The 27,068-nt window shown below is 41.1% G+C and overlaps 3 protein-coding genes across 4 annotated transcripts; 1 reads left to right on the forward strand and 2 right to left on the reverse strand.

The window, feature by feature from the left end:
• Positions 1–193: 193 nt before the first annotated feature.
• rps18 (ribosomal protein S18) lies at positions 194–4,111 on the forward strand. The gene is made up of 6 exons (XM_026349891.1): positions 194–253; positions 1,385–1,483; positions 1,615–1,701; positions 2,162–2,263; positions 3,524–3,615; positions 3,988–4,111. Exons 1-6 carry the CDS (start codon positions 251–253, stop codon positions 4,061–4,063), a joined length of 459 nt encoding a protein of 152 aa, XP_026205676.1. The 5' UTR covers positions 194–250; the 3' UTR covers positions 4,064–4,111.
• Positions 4,112–4,278: 167 nt separating this feature from the next.
• On the reverse strand, positions 4,279–10,883 carry LOC113155217 (E3 ubiquitin-protein ligase RING2-A). Of its 2 annotated transcripts, none has more exons than XM_026349818.1 (7): positions 10,614–10,883; positions 8,941–9,042; positions 8,542–8,702; positions 7,705–7,920; positions 6,715–7,023; positions 6,207–6,426; positions 4,279–5,737 (listed from the first exon to the last, which is right to left on the reverse strand). In XM_026349818.1, the coding sequence occupies exons 2-7, from the start codon at positions 9,016–9,018 to the stop codon at positions 5,585–5,587; spliced, it is 1,137 nt and encodes a 378-aa protein (XP_026205603.1). In that variant the 5' UTR covers positions 9,019–9,042; positions 10,614–10,883; the 3' UTR covers positions 4,279–5,584. The 2 variants fall into 2 exon arrangements, with proteins under 2 accessions (XP_026205603.1, XP_026205602.1); XM_026349817.1 differs by having other exon boundaries at positions 7,696–7,920.
• Positions 10,884–16,681: 5,798 nt separating this feature from the next.
• LOC113153579 (uncharacterized protein CG45076-like) lies at positions 16,682–22,493 on the reverse strand. Its single transcript, XM_026347268.1, has 3 exons — positions 22,428–22,493; positions 21,765–22,348; positions 16,682–16,837 (listed from the first exon to the last, which is right to left on the reverse strand). The coding sequence occupies exons 1-3, from the start codon at positions 22,468–22,470 to the stop codon at positions 16,682–16,684; spliced, it is 783 nt and encodes a 260-aa protein (XP_026203053.1). The 5' UTR covers positions 22,471–22,493.
• Positions 22,494–27,068: the final 4,575 nt, after the last annotated feature.

A 27,068-nucleotide genomic window follows, 5' to 3' on the forward strand; every position in this document is an offset into this window, starting at 1 on the left:
TTAAAAGAAATTAACACAGTGCCTTTTATTGTGTATAGTTTTGAATAAATTGACAGGCAGCCTCAGGTGTGCTAATGTGTATTTAGTTTGACTAGACTAACATAAATATATATTTGTTTGTTTGATTTAAGTTGTGTTTAATTTGCTAGTCGGACATCTTCAAAGTGTTGGACCGACTTCCGTTCGCGGGTAGGGTCAAACTCTCGCGAGATCGTTGCAACTTCCTCTTTGCACGGAACCTACTTCCAAGATGGTGAGTACATCTTCTGCTAGCTTGGAATAGTTTGGAAATCCGTGGTCATCCCAGTTTAAATTCACTTGTTTATTACATTCAGATTGCCGATGATCATGTTACAACGTATGCTGACGGTTTGTTGTTAAATTGTTCCGTGTTGGTGGCAGATGGGACGAATATTAACGGTTTAGTGTCGACGCTGTTGAGTATGGGCTTCAGACTGGTTGGGGCTAACGGCCGCGAATAATGGTTTAATTTGTGTATTGACTGTTTGAATGGATTGTATGAACTCTGTTTAAACTTGGGAGAGAACTGGAACCTGACAGTACTTTGTAAGCTACCGACCTTTCTTAGGACTTTAAAGATTCCCAGATATAGGCTGTTAGCTGTCACGCTAACTAGCTTTAGCCTCACACAGTAGAAGAGTAGCTACAGCTCAGGAGGCAACGTGGGTGTTAGACCGGTGTAAATGACGATAGTGCGATCAGTCGAAGCTGTAATTCTGCTGGTGGGTGATTTCGGTTGCTCTTTGCTGTTTTTGAACGTCTTGCTCTGTCCTCCAACAGTGGACAGAGCAACGACAGTTGTTGCAGTTGAGCTAACTGGAGCCAAAAATGTCAACGTTAGCTGCCGTCAGCCCAGGGTTCACAACTTTAAAGTTTGATCCACGTTATCCGTGTCTGAGTTGAAAGAAATGTGCATATTGTTGAACAACAACAGACATAACGTCTCTGTAAGCTTGCATTTTTCCCATTAACAATTCAGTGCAGAGCTCTGTTATGCAGGAGGTGCAGTGAGCAGTACAATTACTATTGTCTGATATTCAGCATCAGCTTTTGGAAACAAGCACAGTATTTCCTTGTGTATTGATGGATGGAAACACTGTTCATATCAGACAGCCATGAAGGCATGTAGGACACATTTAGCCCCATTAACAAGCCTATAACCCTCACTATCAAAGTTAAATAGCAACTCTCTTTTTCTGAAGTAGAATAGGTTACCAACAATACGTTGTTATAAATGCAGTGTACCGAACAAGGAACTGTGTGGAATGGATAACACCTGCAGCTGGCATCAGTGTTGAGACCATATAGTAGACATGTCATTTTAAGCTCTGTATATACCTGATTGTACATTCTGTGTTTTCAGTCTCTGGTCATCCCTGAGAAGTTCCAGCACATTCTTCGTGTTCTCAACACGAACATCGATGGTAGGAGGAAGATTGCCTTCGCCATCACTGCCATCAAGGTAAGCTCATCTTGTGAAACGCGCTGCTTGATTAACATGTGGAGGCAGCTGTTTAGCACGTCAGGTGTTTATCTTCAGTTTAGTGTCTGCCATTCTGACTGTGTCCAGAACTAAAACACTCTGTTTTTTAGGGTGTTGGCAGACGTTACGCCCATGTCGTCCTGAGGAAGGCCGACATCGACCTCAACAAGAGGGCTGGAGAGCTCACGGAAGAGGAGGTGAGGAGAGCCACAGCTTTGTAGAGGATTTATACAACAAAAGAACAGATGACTGACAGATTTCACAAATGACTGGAAAAGCTGTTCAGCCCGCTGAAATTGTCAAGTAGGACCAGGAGTGTGATGAAAAGGGCCCTGCTTGGATGCTTACTAGTGCTATGTCAGTTATTGTTTTTGTTTTTTTTAAAGAGTTAAGAGAACCTCAGTTCCTCTCATCAGGATTAATACTGCTGATTACCACTTAATCCAGACAGTTCAGACATGTGTCACTGCAGCTTTAGGTACACTCGCTTGATAGTTTATCACATCTGCTAAGCTACAACTAAAGCAGACTAGTCCTTCAGTAACTTGACTTTGTAACATGACTGAGTTAAGACGTTTTATTTACTGCTACTTTATTATTAAGTCGTGTGTGTCCATGTTAATGTCCTGTAGATTAACAGCAGTATTTGTTACTCAGGTCGAGAGGGTGGTGACCATCATGCAGAATCCTCGCCAGTACAAAATCCCAGACTGGTTCCTTAACAGGCAGAAGGATGTCAAGGACGGCAAATACAGCCAGGTAGGTGGTTCAGACTCATATCTGGTCTTTTGTTGTGCTCGTCAAAGTTAATGTCAACTGAAAACTACAGTAGTCAAATTATTAACAGTACACTTAACACACAGTTGGGCAATTCAAACAATATAAAAACTGATTGAGATGTTAAATTTAGGAAAACTGGAAACTTGGATCATGTCAATAGGGGATGTTGGTGCACATCACAGGAACAAACGTCTCTGACCAGTCACATGGTAGATTCTCTGGAATGAACCACCTTCAAGCATTTCCATTCCCAAACATCAGCAGTGTAGCATCATAATGAGCATCAGTGTTCGAAATCCACCCGAGTGATGTGACAAAGTTTAAATTCAGTCAGTGCAGGTGTTTTGTTCATCATTCTACACTTTAATTTACATTAGTATTGTCTCCAGGTTATATGTTACTGTCATGATAAACTGCAGAACATATGTAAGATACAGTTTGTGCACTGTAAAGAAAGTAAACCAAACACAGTTTTCACAGTAACGATTTATTAAGATTAGAGTTCAGATAGTCTGGTTTTCAGTAAATCTTTTATGTTCAGAATTTAAGTAAACATGGTTTTAAGAATTGTAGTACTGTGAGATCTATAAACATGTTTAAACCCAGTTGTAATGATTGAAAGCTGTTTGGTTGTGAGTTAATTAAGTGAAACCGAAGAGAAGGAAGAACTGAATAATACAGCTGTTTGTTTAGTTATGGGAAATGATTCCAAAGTTGTTGGTATTATCTTAAGCAGCTACAAAACATTTCAGACAGTATAATACATTAATCTGATGGCAGCTCAGGTGACAGATTCTTTGACTGATCATACCTGAATAAATGCATTGTTTGAAGTCGACATTAAGAGTTGGGTTCATGGCAGCGCAGCTTCTCACTGTTATTGTTGGCACAGATCAATTTCCTGTTGAGAAGTCAAAGTATTTTTATTGAATTCAGTTGTTTACTTAACACGCTTTGCGCTGCTGGTAGAAGCACGTGTGACATTAACGTCAGGTTTGTTGACACAAGCTGCAGGGCTGTATGAAGCAAGTCAAAAATTTCTATCCCCAACATTAAAATACATCTTTTATTGAAAACCATCTGTATTTTTCTGTTTAAGCCTCAAACTTAATGTTCAGAAGCTCAAACACTTGGAGTGAAAGGTTTTATCAAGTAATGTGAGAAAAGTGATTAATGTAGTTCCAGTATCTCAGTCAGGATTTCTTGTTCCTGACAAATATCTGACGTGTCTCATCTCAGGTCCTCGCCAACGGTCTGGACAACAAGCTGAGAGAAGATCTGGAGAGGCTGAAGAAGATCAGGGCTCACCGTGGTCTCAGGCACTTCTGGGGGTAAGAAATTGAATCCTCTCTCCATGTCTTAGTTTTCAGAGAGAAGCGAGCGTCAGTTATCTCCATGGGTCGTTTGGTAAAGTAAATATTTGTGGTTCTCAGGTTTGAAAATGTTAATGTAATATTTAAAACGAGTTGATAACAGATAAAACTGTATCTTCAGTTTGTATCTGAGCAAACGTAAGAGACTTGGCAGCAAAAGTGCTCAGACTTGAACGTGAAACTGATCTAGGGTAAAGAGGGAGTTCCAATAACACGTCGGTGAAATAAAACCAGAATCAGCTGGTGATAAGTTATGTGTTGAATGTTGGATTTTAACACTGTTAAATACTCGATGTCTTAACTGGTGCCCTCTTTTCCTTCTCTTTGCAGTCTGCGTGTTCGCGGTCAGCACACAAAGACCACCGGCCGCCGTGGTCGCACTGTCGGTGTGTCCAAGAAGAAGTAAAGTCCCCTGCTTCCCTTTTGTTTCAATAAAGCACCACAGTTCACAACATGTCTGTCCGTTTGATGTCACTGGGTGAAATGCTTGCATCTTGGTTTCTTGGGTCTTCTCTTTACCTGCAGTCGTTATCAAGAGGCACTGCTAATTTAGGAAATCACTTCCACAAACAAAAACAAACATTTTCAGACTCTTTAAAGAAATGACTCCCGTCACACTGTGGATCTTATTACTTCAGTTTATTTTGCTGCACTGACAAAAAGGGAGAGAAGACTAATCATATAAGAGCAAAGAGGAAATATTGCATTTTTCTGTACAAATATTCCATAAAAGATTTAAGGTAGTAAAATATTTATGGCTGCAGGAAATATAAAGTGCATGAGAAAGAAGTAGAGCAAAGAGAACTTGGGTTTAACTTTAACTGAGGCTTTTATGGCTTTTAAAGCGACGAGATCACCCTGTGAACAGTTTAGTTTCATGCGAACGTGTTATTCACTTTATGTAAAGTAAAACAGGAGGTTTGAAGGCTGCTGAAGCTACATCTTAAAGTGGGAGAAGAAGAGTACTGTAAATGTAACGCTTGCACACAGTTGTAGCCGTTTGAATCAACTAAAATCCGTCTATATGGATTCATGGTGCAGTTATAAGGAATCAAACTGCAACATACCCAGATCTGTTATGAAGCGGTTAACAGACAGTTTAAATACCAACTGAAACATGTTCAGATGAGGAAAAACAAAGCAAAATAACTTTGTGAATGTACTTAGTGCCAAGCTGTCCCTCACATCCCATCACTCGGGAAAAGGAGCAAAGAGCTTCGGTCATTTCCCTGGAAATTAAACTATACAAAGATTTCATAAATAGATTCAGTCATTCAGTTTGTATCTAACAAATGTTGAACCTTCAACGCAGCACTAGATGCTTCACCAGGTCTAAACTCGCCTTCTTTTACAATACACTCAGCAAGATCTGATTTCTGCAGCTCAGAACATTTCACTTTGACAGTGAGTAGTATTAGATTAATCTGACTCAATGAGAACTTCTGTGTCTCATTCTCTCTTTTTTTCCCTTTGTAGAAATTAACTTCCATAGATGCTGCACGGGACTGTATTGAGAAAACGATCCCATTTAGATTCAGCGCCGAAACTAGTTTTCACTCTGGCTCTGCTGTCAAAACATTTCAAACATGCAGTTCTGGCTGAGATCAGTGGAGGTTGTAGCTGCAGTAGCAAAGCCTTTTAAATCAGTTTCTGTAAGATGACCTGAAAACGGAAGCAAATAAGTACTCGACCCACTCATCTCCGGCCTGTAATCATCCCAGATCTCCCTTATGACCAGTGACCTGTCAGATAAAAACTGATTGTTTTGGTCTTAGTAATTCCATTTATCCTCGTTCCAAATGAACCCGGTTCAGTTTACAAATGTGAAAAACTGACTGATGCCAGCAAATGTATAAAAAAAAAAGGATATGATAAGTGTAGAGACTGGATTTGTAACTTTAAACATGAAAATGGACGCTCCTCTTCCTCACCCCTCCCTCTGGGGGGGAGGAGACTTCTGTTGGGGGGCTTGTTGTGGTTGCTGCTGCTCCTTAGTGGGAGCATAGTAAAGCTCCAGAGGTTTCCTGACCTTCCAGTATTTCTCGTTGACCAGCTCCAGGGTCAGAGAGCCGTTCAGCGTCTGAGAGGGAAACAGGTGAGTGGATGATCAAACAGTGTTCACTGCCATTAAAGGGTCAGTTCACCCAATCAAAACGTTTAATTCTACAAATTCTTTTTAATTCTTCTGGATCATCTACTGGACAATTCTTCAGTAGAAAGCAGAGATATGTTATTTAGATATTTAAGTTCTACAAGTTTCCAGAAACATTTTTGTTGATGTTTGTTCACCATCGTCTTGAGGTGGATGCACATTTCTCTCAAACCAGGACAAATAAACCACAACTATGCAGATTCTGCTACAGATAAGGAAGTAAATGTGGCCTGAAACAAATTCCTAATGAAAATAGTCATCGGCCTTAGTGTCGTGTTACTATACCTGTACCAAAACCTTTCTGAAAAAATGTAAAATGCCTCTTAGTGATGGTCGAGCAGCTAAATCAACGTTTATATTTTCATATTATTCACTATCAGCAGCTGTGATTACTCACAGAGAACTGGCCTCCTCTCGTCATGATGTAGATGGTGTACTGTTTCTCACTGATGTTGCTCAGACTCGACCCCTCCCCGACTTCTGCCGTTCCTCCAGTTTCTCCTGCTCCTCTCTCCTCTCCTGCTCCCTCCTCTCGTCCTCTGTCCTCCAAGGCAATACGCAGAGCGAGGTATTTAGACAGATGGTCCACTGTGGCGTTGGCTGTTGTCTTCACATATCTGGACACGAAGATTTGATCAGAAATAAGATCAGATAAAAGGAATATTTCCTTTAATTTATCCACTTACAGCAGTTTAACTTCTCTAAATATTCTTCTTCTAGCTTTGTAATTTTAACGATCTGCACCAAGAGATATTTACTCATGTTTTACTAAAATGAACTGCCTAACAAGTATGATGTAAATTGAATAATAAACTGTTAAAACTGCCTCTGTGCCTTTATACATCCAAACTAGAGCTTTACCAAAAAAGTTAAATATAAAGCCAGTTCTATGGACCCAGTCTCACCTGGTCTGGTTGTAGTCCTGTGCATGGACTAGCTGTGGGTGTGGTCTGAACACAAGCTCGATCTCTGAGGCCGGCCCCTCTTTGTGGCGTCTCAGAGGTGGTGTCGGGCTCCCGCTGTCTGCCTCGGGCCCCGAGCCGTCATCTGACACTCGTGGTCTCTTACGGCTTGGACCAGCCTCCGAGGGCGTCTGACCACGAGGATGTGGGGCAGAGTCGTGAGACAGGTGTGAGCGAGCGTCACCGTTATCCTCCCCACCGCTGAAGGTGGTGTTGTCGCTCTCCTGAGTCGCCTTCTTCACTCGGTGGTTTCTGCAGGGCAGAGGTAAACACAACCATTGTGCTTCTGTTTCTTAAAGTCTCTGATAGAAATGGACAGAACTCAACAAATATAAAATCTAACTTTACAACAAACAGCAGTGTTTTTACACCAGTTACCAATAATCACACGTATATTCATCATCATTATAAACCACAGCTCCTAAAGGAAATAATTAATGAAATAAATCTATGTTTTCCTGAAAAGCCAAACAAAGCATTTTACAACAACGTGGACGGAAAGTTTGACAGGTTTGACTCTCAGCAACTGCTGAAAATCATGTGATATCATCAAAAGCCCGGCTCCAGACCCTGGATTGATGACCACGATAAATGGAAAAACCAGTCAACTACCAATAAGAGAGGTGCATTTTAATTTTATGTTCGTATTTAACAAAGTTAACAGAGAAACTGATCACATATGAAGAAATCTCTGTTTTGGGATTTAAATACCTGAAACACCAACATAAGTTTATAAATGTACACTGCAGCAATTCTCTAATACACCTTAAGATACATAATAGAGGCGTTAAAGACAGAAAAATCCAATATGGCTGACACATTTGTTCCTCTCCCTGTGTTTATCATATATCATCATATCACCTAACAAATCAAACTTTCTGTCCTTGAAGCGTGAGGGTATAAAACTAGTCTGTGATCAACCACCTCTCGGACCTGTAGCGGGCCTGCTGGCGGAGCCCCTCCTCGATGCTGGAGCTCAGTGCCTCCTTGTTGTGCAGCCTGTTGAGTCTCTCCAGGACTCTGCGCTGATGGGCCTCGTATTCGTCACGACTCGGGTAAATCTTTGAGATCAGTGCATCAAAATTTGAGTCTCTGCGGAGCGAACGCCTGGAGACCAGTTTCTTCCTGCAGGTCGGACACTCTTTGTTCCTGGGGAGGGAGCAGAACTGGTGAATATATAAACAGCATCCCTGTCACACTCTAGCTTGTAAATCCAATGCAGTCTAAATAAAGCTTAAAAAAATCTGAACTGAAATAGTTCTGAAACCAAGAGTCTCACATTAATATCAGATGCCAGTAAATTAAATTCACTATCGCAGAAATCTGATACTTCCTGTTGTTGACAAATAGCTCAAGCGGAACTTGTGGTGTGCTGCATCCAGGGACAGTACAGAGTGTAGGTCATTTGTATTTTGAAAGCCCCGAGAAAAACAAAAACTGACGCATGAAGCAAACCTTTGCTCAAAAACCAAGTTCTGCATCCTATTCTACACCCCTATCAAAATCTTACATCTGACTGTAGCCTGTGCTCAGCATCTCTTGTCACTTTAATCAAATTCCAGTGCCCAGTTATGTGTCTGTTAAAGTCACAGCAGCAGGCAGAAAATCCAAGCATATTGGAGGATGTTATGTAACCAATAAATAGAAAGATTAACAGAACAGTTATTTAAGTGACTGATCAAACATGTTTAACATCTTCTCAGTTTCCTCGGTGTGGGGATTTTCTAAACTAAATCTTTAACCATTAAACAGAACGGAAACTACTATTACCCTGATCGCAGAGCAGTGACAATGCAGTCGGAGCAGAAGCGGTGCAGACACTCTTTAGTGGTCATTGTGTTCTTTAACATGTCCAGACAGATGGGACACATCAGCTCGCTGTGAAGTGAGCGAGGAGATACGGCCACCTCTGTACCATCCATGATCGCCTCCTGCACACACACAAAAAACTAAACATTAAGCATGACTCTACTATCAGAATTAATCTGTTTCATACAGGCAAACGCAGAATGGTTCACACCAAGTTGAGAAAAAAGCAAAAAGACAATTGTTCAGTCATTTTAACTAATTTGTAACCTGGTCACTTGAAAAAGTCAGTCAATGAAAACGTAAAAAAACAAAGACTGCCAGGGCCTCGTGGGACACAAACAGACACAGAGAGAGGTTTACCTGAGGGCTCCTGTGCAGCTCGTACAGACTCAGCTCCCAGGTCTTACTGGGAGCCTGGATGTTTACAGGAGCTGCCATGGCTGCAGTTTCCCACACTCCTCCCTAGACACAGAGAGAAAGAACAAACACATTTAAACTGCACAGCTACAGTGTAAAAGATAAAAGATCTGTTCATTCTCTGATTCAACTTCCTCAGTATTTACCCTGAATGTGCAATTCAACAGAAAGATACTTCTAAGAAGTTCCTAGAGGTCTGAAGTTGGGGCAGTAAAGGAAACCAGTGTAAAAAGAACCTGGAGTCCAATCAATGAAACTAGAGCAGAAGTTTGGTTCAGAGCTACAGAATTATAAAAAACACTCAAACAGTATCAGTGTGCTACTCACAAGCAGCATCAGTTAATCACACCCTCACAACAGGGATGAGGGGAAGAGAGGTTTGCAGCGATTTTAAAACCTTGCACTTGTTGTTTGTGTTGTGGTTTCACTCGCTGTATCAGTAATATTACACCCTTTAGAAAGGGTTAAAGGGCAAAGTAAAAGAGTTTGTCTGTGGACTGATGAACATCTAAACTGTCTATGAATGGAAATGATTTTCTACTGTGTCTACTCTTTATAGAAATGATCCAGAATCATGCAGACTGCTCTATGAGGTAAAAAAGGACCCTAGAATAACAGCTAAAGTCTTGAAGGTTTCATTTGAGTTAACAGTCCTGTCATGAGTCACAGATGCCAAACATTGGACAGAGGAAGCCTCTGCTGTTCAGAAACACACTGCAGCACACCTGACCACCAACACACAGCACTCTAAAGATGGGATAATATGAAACTATTATCAGAAGGTGAAGTACAGTGGAACAACACCGTGATTCACGGCTGCTCTGCTGCATCTGGACCTGGACAGTTTATCAAGGTAACCTACAGAATAAACCTACTTTGAAATGCTTCTGAGACATAAAATGTGACTTTTGAAGTGGACCAGTGAGACCCCAGACCTCAACCCAGTAGAAATACTGTGGAATGACCTTGAGAACTGTTCGTACCTGATGTCCTAAGTAAGATCATGTCTATTATGAAGTAGCTCTGCAAAGAGGACTGGTTCAGAGTTGCTCCTGGATGTGCTGCAGGTCTAATCTGCAGCTACGGGAAGAGCTTGCTTGAGGTTATTGAGGCCAAAGCTGGTTCAACCAGTTATTAAAATTAATATGTTGCCATGAATTCTTCTACCATTGCTTTGTGTGGTTAATGAAAGGTCATGACCGTTTTATCTGCTTAGAAACTTTGTGTTTGCTAAAGATCAGATCAGATTTCATGACCACTTCACCTAACTTCAGTTTATGAACTGTAACTATCCTCAAATAAAGTTTAATAGACAATTACAAAACACTAAAAGGAACACTATGACTTAATATGATAGCATTTTGTTGACTCTGTGATGGTAGAATTGCTGTGTGTAGTAATAAAACACTAAAAACTAAATAGTGAGTGCTGTTGACGAGTGAAGTGTTAGAACTTCCTGCAGGGACCAAACTGTTTCTTCACTACGATTAAAACCAGCACACGAGTTTGTCAAGTCTTACTCATCTACAGGAAAATAAAGCGTCAAACCTGCACATCAATCGACAAACATGTTGAAGTAAAGAGGCCAAAAGCAGAAACGTGCAGTGGAAACTCACCTGACGTTGAACTGATGGACAGCTGACCAGCAGAGACACGACCCCCTGTTCCCGGACACAAACACACACACAACCTCCTGAAACTCCTCGGAAAACCGCCGTAACACCACACAGTGGTCAACACCTTCTGCTTGAATGTTGTCACCGTCGGTAGGACGAGTTTAATTCAGGCTGAACCACGCACGAAGCTTAAAAACACAAAAAGAAAATCAAGAGCGCAACATTTTCCGAGACCCACAAGTTAGCTAACGTTAGCTGAGGCCATCTTTCTTCTTCTTCTCCCCGGAACAACTCGCCTGATCCCCGGCTGCTGCTCGGCGGCTTCAGCGCCCCTCTCCGGCCAGTGGGCGCATTACAACATTCAGCACAGAAATGTCAATTACAGTTTTTCTCAGTCGCTTTAGTACAATTCTCAGATCAGAATGAAATTCTCAAAACTATTTGTTCAATCTTCACATCATGATGTCACTTGTGCACATCATATAAGCAGTTTCTCACTTCTTTGAACAAGTTGCTTTGGTACATCCATGCAAATGATTATGTACAATTCTCTGCTCTTTGCTACATTATCAATTGTTTATGTCATGTTGATCAAAATGTATTATATAGTTCACTGTGCAATAGTCTTACTCCTCAAAACACCTAGTCATTAGTTCATCGTATAAGTCATTAATTGCAAAATGGTTGACCAAGTTGTCATAATGTGACAAACATATTTCTATACATCTCCGTTATATGTTTTTTTCTAAACCTGTCCTGAATTGGTAAATTGCTCTCAGGTGACTTGACTTCCTCTAACAAAGGTGCATCTCATTGACAATCAATGGGCAAGCATATACTGTATATGGATGAAGCACAACACAATGTTCTATGTCTGACAATGGAAGGACAAGGAATTGGACGGGGGCCAACAGCCAGAGAGAAGAAGAAGAGGAAGAGGAGTGAGGCTGCGTGGTGGAGGAGTTAGGGGGCAAAACCGAGGAAGAGGCCGAAGACATGTACGTGTTCCTGATGAGATAAGAGCCACATCTGTAGACCATGTTGTCAACCATGGGCTCACAATGGCTGAGGCTGGTAGAAGGGTGCAGTCAAATGTTGGGAGAATTGAAAATGAAAATTCTTGTAATTCATAAAACTCATTTTGTGTCTTCTGTATATAGCGTATGATGGAACTGGAAGCAAGTGAGCAGTCGCACAGCTTCATCTACATGGATGACGCTGGCTTCAACCTAACAAAATGTAGAAGTCGCCGACATATCATCGGCCACAGGGCTACAGTTGATGTGCCAGGCCAACGGGGCGGGAACATAACCATGGGTGCTGCCATCTGAGACAATGGTGTGCTCACTCATATTCCCATAATAGGTCCATACAACACAGAACATCTTATAACCTTTCTAGAAACTCTCTACAGAGATCTCATCCCTGAAGAAGAGAGGGGTCAGAGTGGAGATCACCTGCCAACGTATGTGATAGTTTGGGACAATGTGAGTTTTCATCACTCCAACATCATCAGGCAGTGGTTTGCAGCCCACAACAGGATGCGGATGGAGTTCATTTCACCCTACTCTCCATTCCTTAACCCTATTGAGGAATTTTTCTCAGCATGGAGATGGAAAGTTTCTGATCGCCAGCCACGTACACAAATGACCCTCCTGGCTGCCATGGATGCAGCGTGTGATGACATCACAGCAGACGCCTGCAGAGGCTGGATAAGACACTCTAAAAGATTCTTTCCACGCTGCATTGCAAGAGAGGATATTCGCTGTGATGTGGATGAGAATTTGTGGCCTAACATACAGGAACGACAAGAGGTGTAGGAAGACCACACCAATTCCTACTGCACTGCCTGTACTGTTGTACAGAATATTGTCCTATCTTTATTTTCCCTTTGTGTTACTGTTTGCAGTGGGTTTTTTCTATGTTGGTATGACATGGTCTGTCAACAAATTACAATATAAACAATAAAAGTGTAAATGTGAATCTTGTCCAGTCTCTTGCAAACAAACAAAAATGTGTAACTTACATTTTACAATAATTGTCATCAAAACTTTAGCCCTAGTTTACATCAGAACCTCCCTCTAAAGTACAGTTATATTGACAACTTGACTAAGTCATTTGACTGTCTTGTTCGTAGACAATGACACGAGGACTTGAAATTCTGATGGCACTGACATGTTCAATGACATAAAGACTTAGTTTTGAGAGATGAACTAAAGATTTTGAGCAAGTTACAGGCTTTTGCAAGAAATCCATAGTGTTTTGCTGTTTGTACAAATTGTTTTGAGAAATGCACACACATATTTGCAAACTTCAATTCTGATCTGAGAATTGTACTAAAGCGACTGAGAAAAACTGTAGTACAAAAAATGTATAGAAAGAATACACAGAAAAGTGATTCATTTATCATAAAATAAAAAACAACAAACAACAAATGACCTATAAAAATACTGTAAATTCTTCTGTAAGTTCATTAACAGTAGTTCAGAAAGAAATGGAGCACGACTCTGTGTAATATATACATGTATTCACACACATAGGTACATAGAGTATGGCAGATTAATAAAGAACTTTTGCTAATTGTTTGCATTTGAACATTTGGGCACAGTGAACTTATTCAGGGCAAAACCTGACTAGACCGGCATTGAACGGTGTTCAGTTGGTACTAAGAGGCCAACAACATAACCTCTCAAACCATTATGACGACCACCAGCCCGAAATGTTGATAAAAGACAGAATAGAGCCATGCTTTCATGTTGGTAAAGCCAAATCAAATTCTGGCTATACCATCCGAGAGCAGCACAAATAAAGACATCAGACCAGGCAGTTCTTATACTCTTCTAAAGTCTGGTTTTTACAGTGGACTATTTTGGCCATGAGGAAGATGTTTTTTTGATCAAAGTCTAAATTTGGAGAACTGATTCAAACTTCCAGCTTTACCACATAGTGACAGCAAAATACCTTGTGCAGATGAACTAGTGACATTGTGCTTGAGATTTAAGTTAAAAAACACACTTTAATAAAAAGAATTAGGACTTTATGCGACGGAAAAACCATATAAACTTAGAAGAGATGGCTGCAGTTGTTCAAAGAGAAATAGCTGGAGATGTTGAAAGGATGACTGCACCTGCGCATTACACAGAGAACATACAGTAGGTTGTATCACAGGCTGAGTTTCTCATTAGTTTCTTAAATTTCCACAGTGTTTGAATGCAGCAGGACACATGTTGATAAATCTACAGCCAGATGTGACACAGCAGAGAGCAGTGGTGTTATCTGTAGATATATTCTGTTTACTTTAATTAAATCAAATTATATTTCTTTCTTCCTGGTGGCCCTAACACTCAGTTGTAGATTTGGCTGAACACATTTATAACATTGCATTGTTCGGTTATGTAATACTCTGACTATGTCTTCCACTATTGTAAATATGAACAACTGATTGAAATAAAAGATTTAATAATCGTCTCATGGGTAATCTGTAATTACACGGCAACACCTTTTGATTCAGCCTTGCCTTTGTCTTTTAAAAGCTAATTTATGTCTCACTGAATCACCTTCTGTGTTTAAGGCGTTACACTGAAAAAATGCGTTGGTGCCTGCCCTCTATCATTATCCTACAACAAAAAAACCCTCCCAGTTCAATTACAAATGGTCCCACTTCTATTGAACGGCGAAGGGCATGTCACGACACTCTGGGCGTCCTGTGGCATCATCGGTACGGTGTCTTTGTTTTGTTATTATCTAATTATATTAGGAATGTCCTAACTGGTACTTATTCTTACAAAGTCAAACTGTCGCTACTCCTCACACTGAACCACCCTAACAGGAGTTATTGAACCAACTCAGAGGGATGAACCTCAGGGCAGTGCTTCATCTTCAACTGTAAAGTAGTGGTAACGTGTGAAAGAGGAACTGGGCGTCTGGACAATGGTCGACAGGTCGTCAAAGTACATTCTACACTTGCTGGTTTATTATGAACTTATTGCTAAAAGTGGAGCAGTCTATTGTAGCACTCAGTGGTGGACGAAGCTGTCACAACATTTACTTAAGGGAAAGTAGAAATACTACAATTTACTGTGTAATACTCAGAAGTACTGCAGAAGTTACTTAAGCAACTTTTCAGAGTTCACAGTTTTGTGACCCTGTGTATTTACTATTTGCAGGATTTGCCACATGTTGTACGAACTTCAAAAAAATAATGATGATTCTGCCCCAGTATCTGTGAGCAGCCCATAATACAGTAAACACAGATAAGCAAAATAAACAGCTGTGAGGTGATGTGACAATTATATCACAAATGTAATATTAGAAAGGCTGATGGTCCACTTTGAAAAAAGGAAAGAATGAATCTGAATCGTTTAGAGAATATTCATGATGTGTTAAAGTAAATAAGGGACAAATTGTTGTATTACATGTATTCAGTTTTTGTTCTTCCTTTACCTTTATTATAAATGCGTTTGTTTTAATGGAAAGGTGTTGTCATCACCTTGATCTAAGTGTAATTTGAAAGAACAATTAAGATGTTTGCTAGTGCCTCTTAAGATGTGTGACCAGAGGCTTTGTGCTCTTCCACACTGCTTGATACTACCTGTATCATCTTGTTAAAGCTCTTTATTGAAACTATCAGTTTTACAGTGGTTGAAATATTCGTATTACAAATATTTCTAAAATTCATTTCAACATTTGTGCCAGCTTTGGAAACTCTGAAATCTTCTTTAGCACTTCTAAGACACAGTTCTGGTGAGTTGAGAAGCTTGGTAAATGGTTAAATGAATTAGAATCAGGCAAAAAAGTTAATTATCATGAATTTATTAAGATGTTAGAATATTTTTTTTAATAAGTTGTATTTACCTGCAGCTAAAAGCACAACTTTACAATCATAAACAGAATTCTATACACTAATAAGTACAATAAGCATAAGTATAGTTTGAAATAACCACCTTCCTTTAATGTTAGAAATGTGAACACAAATGTGAATCATTTGCACATTTATACAGAATATAAAATAACAGGACCTAATATTAATCAAATAAGACTTTTGCTGTGATGTACACTATAATTAACACATGCACACAGTAGAGTAAATAATAAATAAAATAATCTATTTAAAAGTCTAAATATCGGACAGAAGACCAGGCTGTTGAATTGTTACAAACACATTATAAATAACAAAGTAAAATAATAAATAGATATTTAATAGATATAACAGTTAATCTAAGAATCCATCTATTGTGACATTATTACTTTTTATAGAAGTACAGCAGCTGTGACTAGTAGAACAGAAAGGAGACTGAACCTGTTGACTGCAGCTACTGTTGCTGTGTTGTTTGTTCCAGTTGCTGTCCCTGATTCTGTTCCTGTTCCTGTTCCTGATCCTGATCCTGATCCTGATCCTGAGTGTGATCCCGATCCTGATCCTGATCCTGTTGTTGCAGGTGTTGTGTTGCCAGACGTTGGTGTTAACACTGCAGCTTGGGCTGCTGTTGCAGCTGCTGTTGCCGCTGCTGCTGCTGCCTGTGCTGCTGATGCCATTGCCACTGTAAGGTTCGCTGCCTTTTCCGGTGTTGCTGCTGCCACTGTCTCTGTTGCCTTCTCTGCTGCTACTGCTGCTGTTAGTGCTGTTGCATGTGCCATCTGTGCAACCCCTTGTGCCTCTATTAGTGGTGCCCGTGCCTCTGGTGTTGACGCTGTATCATCTGCTAAAATTTGCTGTAGTTGATCTGCTGCTTGGGCTGTTAATGCGGCCACTGATTTGGCAGTGTTTGCAGCTGCTATCGTTGTGTCTGGTGTTGCGGTTGCTGATGCAGCGTTTGTTGCTGCAGCCGCCGCTGTTTTCGCAGCACTGGCTGATGTTAATGCTGATGCTGCTATTTGTGCTGCTTTAAGTGCTGCTGATGCTGGTGATGTTGCTGATACTTGTTGCACTGCTGCTAGTGCTGCTGCATTTGCTGCCTCAGCTGCTCGATTTGCAGCATTTACTGCCAGTGCCACTGGTGCTGCACCAGCTGCAACTAAAGTGGCCGCTCTTGCTGCTTCTTGAGAGGCCTTTGATGCATTTTGTGCTGCTATGGATGCTGCTGGTCCACCCACAGCGGCTGCTGCTGAGGCTGCCGCCGCCGCCGCTGCCGCTGCTGCTGCTGTTGACCCTGCCACTGCTGCTTCCATTGTTTTAGCTGCTCCTGGTGCTGCAGTTGCTGTTGTTGTTCCTGTTGTGCTCTCCACTGGGATTGGAGCATCATTACCGGTTAGTGGAGGCTGCACTGTAGTTGTGCTTGATGTCGTTGGTTGTACTGGTTGTGGGGCAGCTTCTGCTGCATTTGCTGCTGCAGTTGCAGCTCTTGCTGCTGCTTTTGCTATTGATGCTATTGTATCTGTGCTGCCTGCCGTAGCAGAATCTAATACAGCATTTGCTGTAACTGCTGTTACTACTGTCATTTCTGCTACTGATTTTGCTCTTGCTATTGCTGAAAGTGTTGAATCTGTCATTCCTGCTGCTTTTTGTGCTGATAGTGCTACTAATGCTTCTTCTGTAGTATTTTTAACATTAATTGCAGCTTCTTTAGCTGCATTAATAGCTTCAGGTGTTGCTGTGTCATTGGCTGCATTTTCTGCTGCCACTGCTGCCATTCTTGCTGCCACTGCTGCTTTTAATGCTGCTCCCTGTAATTGTGCTATTTCCTGTGATGTTTTGGTTGGTGGTGCTAATGCTGCATCTATTGCATGTTGCACTGCTTCTGCTGCATCTGCAGCATTTCTTGCTGCAATTACTGCCATTGCTACTGGTGCTTCTCCTGCTGCTACTAGCGTAGCATTTGCAGCTGCTGCTTTTGCAGCTAGTATTGCAGTCTCTATTTCTTTGGATGCTGTCACTCCAGAGGCTGCTGCTGTTGAGGCAACTACAGCTGTTGCTGCTGCTGCTGCTGCTGTTGATGCTGCCACCACTGCTGCAGTTTTCTGTTGAGTGGATTGTGTTATTGCTGCTGTTGAGGTTGGTGGGGATTGTGTTTCATTAGTTGTTGGCACTGTAGACACAATTAGGGTTGCATCGTGTGCTACAGTTGATGTCACTATTGCTGCTGTTGTCGTTGTGATTAAGGCGGTTGTTACTCTCTCCGTCATTGGCTGTATTGTTGTACTGGGTGCTGTTATATCTATAAATGTCCCTCCTGCTGCTGCTGCTGCTGCTCTAGAGGCGGCAGCTGCTGTGTTTGCTGCATTTATTGCTGCTTTTGCTTGTTCCATGGATGCTCTTGCCATTTCAGCTTCTGCCTCACCTGATGATACTGCAACCACAGCTGCAGTTTCTGCTACTGTAGTAGTTCCAGTTGCTGTTTCTGCTGCCATTAATGCTGCTGTCTCAGCTGCAACTATTGTTAAATTGATTGCTGCTGCTGTTTCTGCTGTTGTTGGTCCTATGGCTGCAGTTTTAAGTGCTACTTGTAGGGCCTCTGCTGCTGACTTTGCTTCTTCTGCTGCTATTTTTGCAGCTTGAATGGCAGCTTCTGTAGATTGCGGTGTTGCTCCTGGAGTTTCGATGTTTGCTGCTAATTCTGCTGCTGTTGCTGCTGCTTTTGCTGCTGCTGTTGCTTTCAGTGTTGCTGCAAGTGTTTGTTCTGCTAATGCTGCTGTTGCTGCTGGTGCTGCTATTGCTGCTTTTATTGCTTCAGCTGCAGCAGCTGTAGCTGCATTTGTTGCATTTGTGGCAGCTTGTGCTGCTGCTGTTGGCAATGTTTTCCCTTCTGTTAAAGCTGAGGCAGCTGCAACTGCTGCTAGTGCAGCTAATGAAGCATTTTCTGCAGCTGCTGAAGATTTCCCAGCCAGGGCTGCTGTTGTCGCTGCGGCTGCTGCTGCTACAGCAGATGCTGCAGCCGTTGCTGCTGTGGCTGCTGCTGTTGCTGCTGTTGTGGCTGTTTGTAGATGTAGTGATTTATTTGCATATGATGTTGTAGTTCCCATTATTGTTGTTGCAGTTGTTGCTGGTGTGGTTGTAGATATAGTTTGCGGTGTTAAAGCAAGTATGACAGCTGCTGCTGCTCTTCCTGCAGCTATGGCTACATTTGTGGTTTTTATTGCTTCTTTAGCTGTTACAGTTGCTTCTGTAGCCTTTGCACTTGCCATTTCTTGAGTTGTTGAATTTGAAGCAGCACTTGCAGCTTCTGCGGCTGATATTGTTTTTCCTGACACTGTTGCAGCATTTTCGGCTGCTGTTTCTGCTGCTACAATTGTTAAGGGCATTATTACTGAATTTGTGTTTGTTCCACTTGCTGTACTTGTTGCTTTTAATACGTCCAGTATTTCTGATAGGGCATTTGCTGCAGATGCTGCACCTTTCTGTGAAGCTGCAGCGGCATCTGCAGCAGCTGCTGTAGCTGCAGAAGCAGCCTTGGCTGCTGCCTCTGCTGCTTTATCTGCTGCAATCGATATATTTGATGATGCCTCAGCAATTTTTTCTGCAATCTTTGCTGCTGACGCTGGTGCTGTTTGAGCTGCTAGTTGTGCTGCATTTGCTGCTAGTTGTGCTGCATTTGCTGCATTTGTTGCTTTTTCTGCTGCCATAATTGGTGAAAGTGTTCCATTTATTACTGCTTCAGAGGCCAAGGCAGCTTCTTGTGCAGCTTTGGCAGCTGCATCGGCTGCAGAAGCTGCTCTTTCAAATGCGGGTCCTGTAGTAGCTGTTGCTGCTGCAGCTGCTGCTGTTGCTGCTGCTGTTGCTGCCACAGCAGCTGCTGCAGCTGTTGCTGCTGATGTTGCTGCTGCTACTGCTGATGTAACTGGTGATGCTGTTGTTGCTGCTGCTGCTGTTGTTGATGATGCAGTTATGGAGACTGTTGTTGTTGCTATGGTTACTGGTGTTGCTGCTGTTGCTGCAGCTGCTGCTGTTGCTGCTGCTGTGGCACTTGTTGCAGCTGCTCCTGGCATGTTGGTTGTGTTTGTTACTGAGACCGTTGTAGTTGGAGCTGTTGTTGCTGTAGATGCAGCTATGGAGGCTGTTGTTGCTGCTGTGGTTAGTGGTGTAGCTGTTGTAGATGTATTTTGTTTGCCTGATGTTGTGTTATTGGCCAGTGCAACTGCTGCCTTACTTGCAGTTACAGCTGCCTGTACAGCTGCTGCTGCCTCTTGAGCTATTGTAGCTGCTTCAGTAGCCTTTAGAGTTGCTATTTCCTGAGTTGTTGAATTGGCAGCAGCATTTGCAGCTTCTGCTGCTGATACTGCATTTGCTGACACGTTGGCTGCAACTGTTGCTGCTACAGATGCTAACTGCAATATTTTTGATTCTGTGTTTGTTCCATTTGTTGTATTTGTTGGTGGTAATATTCCCTGTATTTGTGCAAGAGCTCTTTCTGCAGCAGCTGCACCTTCTTGTGCAGCTACAGCAGCTGCTCCTGCATCAGCTGCTGTTGTTGCAGATGCAGCCCTGACTGCTGCCTCTGCTGCTTTATCTGCTGCAATTGATATATTTGCTGTTGCCTCAGCAATTATTTCTGCCATCTTTGCTGCTGACGCTGGTGCTGTTTGAGCTGCTAGTTGTGCTGCATTTGCTGCTTGTTTGGCTGCATTTGCTGCAGTTGTTGCTTTTTCTGCTGCATCAGTTGGTGAAAGTGTTCCATTTATTACTGCTTCAGAGGCCAAGGCAGCTTCTTCTGCAGCTTTGGCAGCTGCATCTGCAGCGGCTAATGCGTTTTGAGCACTGGGTCCTGTAGTGGCTGTTGCTGCTGCTGCTGCAGCTGTTGCTGCTGCAGCTGCTGCTGTTGCTGCAGCTGCTGCTGTTGCTGCTGCTGTGGCACTTGTTGCAGCTGCTCCTGGCATGTTGGTTGTGTTTGTTACTGAGACCGTTGTAGTTGGAGCTGTTGTTGCTGTAGATGCAGCTATGGAGGCTGTTGTTGCTGCTGTGGTTAGTGGTGTAGCTGTTGTAGATGTATTTTGTTTGCCTGATGTTGTGTTATTGGCCAGTGCAACTGCTGCCTTACTTGCATTTATAGCTGCCTGTACAGCTGCTGCTGCCTCTTGAGCTATTGTAGCTGCTTCAGTAGCCTTTAGAGTTGCTATTTCCTGAGTTGTTGAATTGGCAGCAGCATTTGCAGCTTCTGCTGCTGATACTGCATTTGCTGACACGTTGGCTGCAACTGTTGCTGCTACAGATGCTAACTGCAGTATTTTTGATTCTGTGTTTGTTCCATTTGTTGTATTTGTTGGTGGTAATATTCCCTGTATTTGTGCAAGAGCTCTTTCTGCAGCAGCTGCACCTTCTTGTGCAGCTACAGCAGCTGCTCCTGCATCAGCTGCTGTTGTTGCAGATGCAGCCCTGACTGCTGCCTCTGCTGCTTTATCTGCTGCAATTGATATATTTGCTGTTGCCTCAGCAATTATTTCTGCCATCTTTGCTGCTGACGCTGGTGCTGTTTGAGCTGCTAGTTGTGCTGCATTTGCTGCTTGTTTGGCTGCATTTGCTGCAGTTGTTGCTTTTTCTGCTGCATCAGTTGGTGAAAGTGTTCCATTTATTACTGCTTCAGAGGCCAAGGCAGCTTCTTCTGCAGCTTTGGCAGCTGCATCTGCAGCGGCTAATGCGTTTTGAGCACTGGGTCCTGTAGTGGCTGTTGCTGCTGCTGCTGCAGCTGTTGCTGCTGCAGCTGCTGCTGTTGCTGCAGCTGCTGCTGTTGCTGCTGCTGTGGCACTTGTTGCAGCTGCTCCTGGCATGTTGGTTGTGTTTGTTACTGAGACCGTTGTAGTTGGAGCTGTTGTTGCTGTAGATGCAGCTATGGAGGCTGTTGTTGCTGCTGTGGTTAGTGGTGTAGCTGTTGTAGATGTATTTTGTTTGCCTGATGTTGTGTTATTGGCCAGTGCAACTGCTGCCTTACTTGCATTTATAGCTGCCTGTACAGCTGCTGCTGCCTCTTGAGCTATTGTAGCTGCTTCATTAGCCTTTAGAGTTGCTATTTCCTGAGTTGTTGAATTGGCAGCAGCATTTGCAGCTTCTGCTGCTGATACTGCATTTGCTGACACGTTGGCTGCAACTGTTGCTGCTACAGATGCTAACTGCAATATTTTTGATTCTGTGTTTGTTCCATTTGTTGTATTTGTTGGTGGTAATATTCCCTGTATTTGTGCAAGAGCTCTTTCTGCAGCAGCTGCACCTTCTTGTGCAGCTACAGCAGCTGCTCCTGCATCAGCTGCTGTTGTTGCAGATGCAGCCCTGACTGCTGCCTCTGCTGCTTTATCTGCTGCAATTGATATATTTGCTGTTGCCTCAGCAATTATTTCTGCCATCTTTGCTGCTGACGCTGGTGCTGTTTGAGCTGCTAGTTGTGCTGCATTTGCTGCTTGTTTGGCTGCATTTGCTGCAGTTGTTGCTTTTTCTGCTGCATCAGTTGGTGAAAGTGTTCCATTTATTACTGCTTCAGAGGCCAAGGCAGCTTCTTCTGCAGCTTTGGCAGCTGCATCTGCAGCGGCTAATGCGTTTTGAGCACTGGGTCCTGTAGTGGCTGTTGCTGCTGCTGCTGCAGCTGTTGCTGCTGCAGCTGCTGCTGTTGCTGCAGCTGCTGCTGTTGCTGCTGCTGTGGCACTTGTTGCAGCTGCTCCTGGCATGTTGGTTGTGTTTGTTACTGAGACCGTTGTAGTTGGAGCTGTTGTTGCTGGAATTGTTGTCAGATTTGTTGTTGATATTGGAACCATTGTGGTTGCACTTGCAGGACACCTGAGTTTCAGGCTTCCCTCAGCAAGCTGGCTGTTGGATGCTGTGTTCATTTAAGAATTTTGTTAATTTATAAACTTCACATTTAGTTTTTGATTTTAATTTGAATATATTTTACTTACCGATAAGTATCAAGACAGTGAATAAAGTCTTGATGATCATCATAATTGGTTACTGTTGTCGTTAACTTATTTTTTTTCTGATCTTTTCCTGTAAAAAAATGAAAAAAAAAAATGTCTACATGTCTACATGACAAGTTGTTGAAAGCAGGTCTTAATTAGGGCATTTTTAACTTGATAATAGTCGTATTTTCACATTTCAAACTCCTTCACCAGTTAAAAAAATGATACTGACAGCTAGTACTACAGGGAACAACATTCCAGTTGCTTTCTTGTCGGCATATTTTGCACTGTAACTAGGGAGTAGTTCAATACGCTCTGGTGGTTCACTGGTGTTAGTTTAAACTCAAATTATTTAAACCCACCTTTCATTCTGTCATTATCTGTGTTTCTTCCTACTTATTTATCTGCCTTTGTTTCTTAAGTCATGATATTATTATATCATAATACAATACAATTAATATAGTAATATACTATTATACTATATCTTGTTATCACTATTATGGTGTTTCTATCATTGTCACTTTGGCCTATTGTTTTCCAGATTTATCACACAAACAAATTGGAATTTAAAAGTTTTTTCTCTGTTAATTTTCTGTACGTGTTCTCTTAATCTGTCCTTACTGCCTTTAAATGAGCAAAACAACGAGAGCTCCAAGGAAATATACATATTATTTTTTTCAGATATTTTTCAAGTTTATGCAGATTTAAGAAGCAGGCTATTTGACCTATGTGTGAAGTACATGAAGGTTGCTCCCTGACTGAGTAGCCTATGCTCCACTAGAGATGTTGCATTTAGTATTTAGATTTTGTAAAACACATGCATACATTCAGTAATACCACATTTTGCAAATGTCAATTGAACAGAATGTAAAAAAAATGCCATCTAGTGACAGACAAAAGCAATACATCACATCAGAGAAGCAAGAACCAACAAATTGTTTATATTCAACAAATGTATGATTATGTGTAATTAAAAGGCTGATTCTGTGACAAGCAGATTATCAACCCAAATAAGACAGGTTCAATGATTAAACCTTTTTTAATCAAAGAAAATACAGACGTGAATTTAAGCTCAGCGAAAGGATTAAAATTTGTAAAGACAAGTTGTAAGAAAAACAAAATCTGATTTTTTTATACTTTTTTTATGAGTAATGGAATCACTAAAGTTTGTGACAAATTACATATAATAATATAATATATTATATATTACATTATTATTATATTATAAGATAATGTATGAATCAAATAATGACCTCTAAAACAACTTAAATTATTAATTATTATTATTGTTATGGTACATTAGTAAATTTAAATTAATGAAATGAAACACTCACTTGTATGTTGAAGATGTAAGTTCAGTTAAAGTGGTGCTGTTGTGTTGGTAGTCAGTGTGTCTTTGAGGTTGAGGTTTGATTCTTGGTCTTGTTTTCCTCCTATATATACAGTTCCACTTGTAGTCAGATGACAGCAGAGGATGGTACTCGCGTCACAGAAAATGTAATAATAATGATCATGATTATAGAGCAGGGCAGGTCTTGGACTTTCATGCTTAAGGTGTAACACCAGTATTGATGTTTCATTTCGTGACTATGCACTTTGATAGTACGTGGACGCTTTTTGTGATTAATAGAGATGTGAAACCTGTTGAGTGACATTTCATGAGAGTTTGAATAATTAATACCGTGTTCGGAGGTTGGGAGTTTGTGCTCTCATTTTGTTCTGATATCTGAAACATGTATTTTATAAGTATAAGTTTAGAGCAGGCTATTTACATTAACAATGTCCACACATAGGTAGGCTATACTACGTCATAACGCACAATTTTCATATTTGGATTATGATGCACATGATTTATTCTTCATTTTTTAAAAGGAAAAGAAAAATATTGTAGATACTGTTAAGGTTAAATATGCATTGTTAACCATTCTTTTGAGCTAGTTTGGCTTTAGGATTGAGATCTCTTTTGCAAAACAAACAAACAAACAACAACAACAAACAAAACAAACAAACAAAAAAACAGAGAACAAAATTAGGTATGTACAAGTTCTCTATATACAATCCAATTTATTCACCCAGTCAACATCACACACACACACACACACACACACACACACACACACACTAACAATAACAATAACAATAACAATAACATGAATTCCAGCTAAAGCTTGATTTCTCTCAGTAATAAGTGCCTCAGTCATTACGCTCTGTTGCCCATGTGGACACCTTTGGGTGACACGTGAATAACGTGAATTTTATTTATTCATTCTGGTAACAAAATGCGTAAAAACCAGTCTTCTCCTCTTCAGAGTTGGTATGAGGAACTTTAAATTCAGTCTGTCTGATGTGGTTTCATAGATTTGAAATATCTTGGTGGATTATGATTGGAACCACCTATTGAAATCATTTGAAGAGTGAAGGACAACAGTCTGTTTTCAACTTGTAGTATTCATCAACATGTTCACTGTGGGTTTTCTAGGACAGCATGCTGTCGAATCAGTTTCTAAATATGTATACTATATTTCTATTTGCTGATCATACCTCCTCAACCACATGCAGAGCTTTTCTTATAACAGCACATCATAATGTTTTTGGATCAGCTAGTTGTTGAGAGGACCTTAACATGAAAAGCAACACACAACTGAGTTAAATTAAATGGTTTTTAGAGGGTTATAATAAAACAAAGTTATTGGGAGGTTTGCCACTTTGACAAAGGCTGAAACAAAACCCAAACATCACTATCAACCGAGTGGAAACTGGTTTGGATGGTCAGAACCGTCCATAATCCAAAACACCACTAACAACACAAGGTGTGGCACTCAACCCCGACCCTGCTGATGGAAGGGATTAGCATTTGAAATAGTCTAACCTTAGCTCTATCAAATATTTGCGGACCCTGAAATGTGGGTCTGTACCAGGAAACCAACAAATTATCAGTCCAACAATTTTGCCAAGAAGAGAGTTGAAATTTTAAACCAGAGTTCTGCCAGATGATCGTTGACTATGACTACAACATCATCAGATCATGGAGTTGGAGACCATTTGTGTGGTTCTGGTACTCCTCAGCAACACTGGTAACTTTTGTCTGTCTGAAATAATGTTTGCATATATTATTGGGTACTTTTATCTTGCAAAGTCAAACAAAGCACTACAATGAGAGGCAAACATCTACTGCCTCAACACAGAATGACCGTGCATTCAAAGTAGTCAAAGGAGGAAACTGTATCCTGAAAAAAACTGATGCTGAGATGCAGAATCTAGCTGGACATGGTCTAAAACTAGCAGCCTCATCAACCCCAGACAAAGACTGTAATCTCAGTCTTTGGGATTAAAAGTGATCATGGTTAAATAAATACTTAAATCAAGCCGCAAAGCGTGCACTGCGTCGTGTTTACAGCTCTCACTGTTTGTTTGTTTGTTTGTCTCCACTGGAGCTCCTATTAGTGTTTTGTTCAGGACATTTCAGAACTGTTTAATTATCCAGCCGCTCCTTTGGGAGGAGAAGCTGGTCTGACATGAATGCAATCACATTGTTGAGCCACATCCAAGTGTCTTTTGTTTCCATGTTAAATAAAATCGTGTTTTATTTTATTGTATTTTCTTATTAAGTCAAGGGTCTTTATAATTCACACAACAACCCCCTCAAATCACCTGCTAATAAGGTTTCATTATTAAAAAATTAACCTAGCCACCTGAAACACGCAGGCATGACACCTCTGCCAACAAACCAGCATTTCCAGGAAATCAACCAACTTACATTTCCATTTATTGCTGGTTCAATCACTTTGTTGCACAGCTATTGTCCAGCATTTACCTGAACAGGTTGAACCCCGCCTGCATTTAATCCTTCAGAAAAAAGAGAAGAAATGCAGATGGTCTGGCAGGTAGCATGGGGAGGGTGACTGAGCAGCCTGCCATAACATCAGTGTGTAGCTTTGTGTTGAAATCATAGTGTGTTTGTCAGTGATTAGAGGCTTTTCAGTAGCCTCTTTGCAGCGTTGACCTCTCAAATACACGTGTATGTTTCTTTAGGTGAGTCACTTTAGAGAGGAGGAACACTAACTCTAATTTACTTTCTGTTCACATTTCCTTATTAAGTTGTGGAGATCTGTTCGAACAAGCCTTTTTTTGTGGGCTTCTCTTGTAGAAAATAAAGATTGCTTCATTTCCCCTATGTGAAAGTAAACTGATATCCGCATTACTGATTCGCAGTAATTTTGTTGAGGACCATTAGGAAAAGGGTGTGTTTGTGTATTTGCATTATTAGCTGTTGTACCAGTTTGCTTGTGGTTTTACACTAGTTCATCTAAAATGACACATCATGACAACCATACACAAAATAAGACTAACCAATTCTAACAACTAACAACTCATAGTACTACACATAGTACTCGTAATACATCATTACAACATTACACTTCACAGATTGATGATAAAATAACAATGCTGTGTGGTTATGTGAATAAATGGTGACGATGAAAACAAACTTTAACCTGTTATTGTACATATTTTACATCCTTATGTCTGTACTGTTTTGTTCAGGTGCTTTACGCTGGTTGACATATGAACTACTTATTATGTAGTTAGTTAGTTAATTTGTATTTCTATGTTATTCCAAACATTTCACCCATTCAAAACCTA

This window comes from Anabas testudineus, chromosome 11, assembly GCF_900324465.2.
Source record: "Anabas testudineus chromosome 11, fAnaTes1.2, whole genome shotgun sequence".
In the NCBI taxonomy this organism is placed as follows: Eukaryota; Metazoa; Chordata; class Actinopteri; order Anabantiformes; family Anabantidae; genus Anabas; species Anabas testudineus.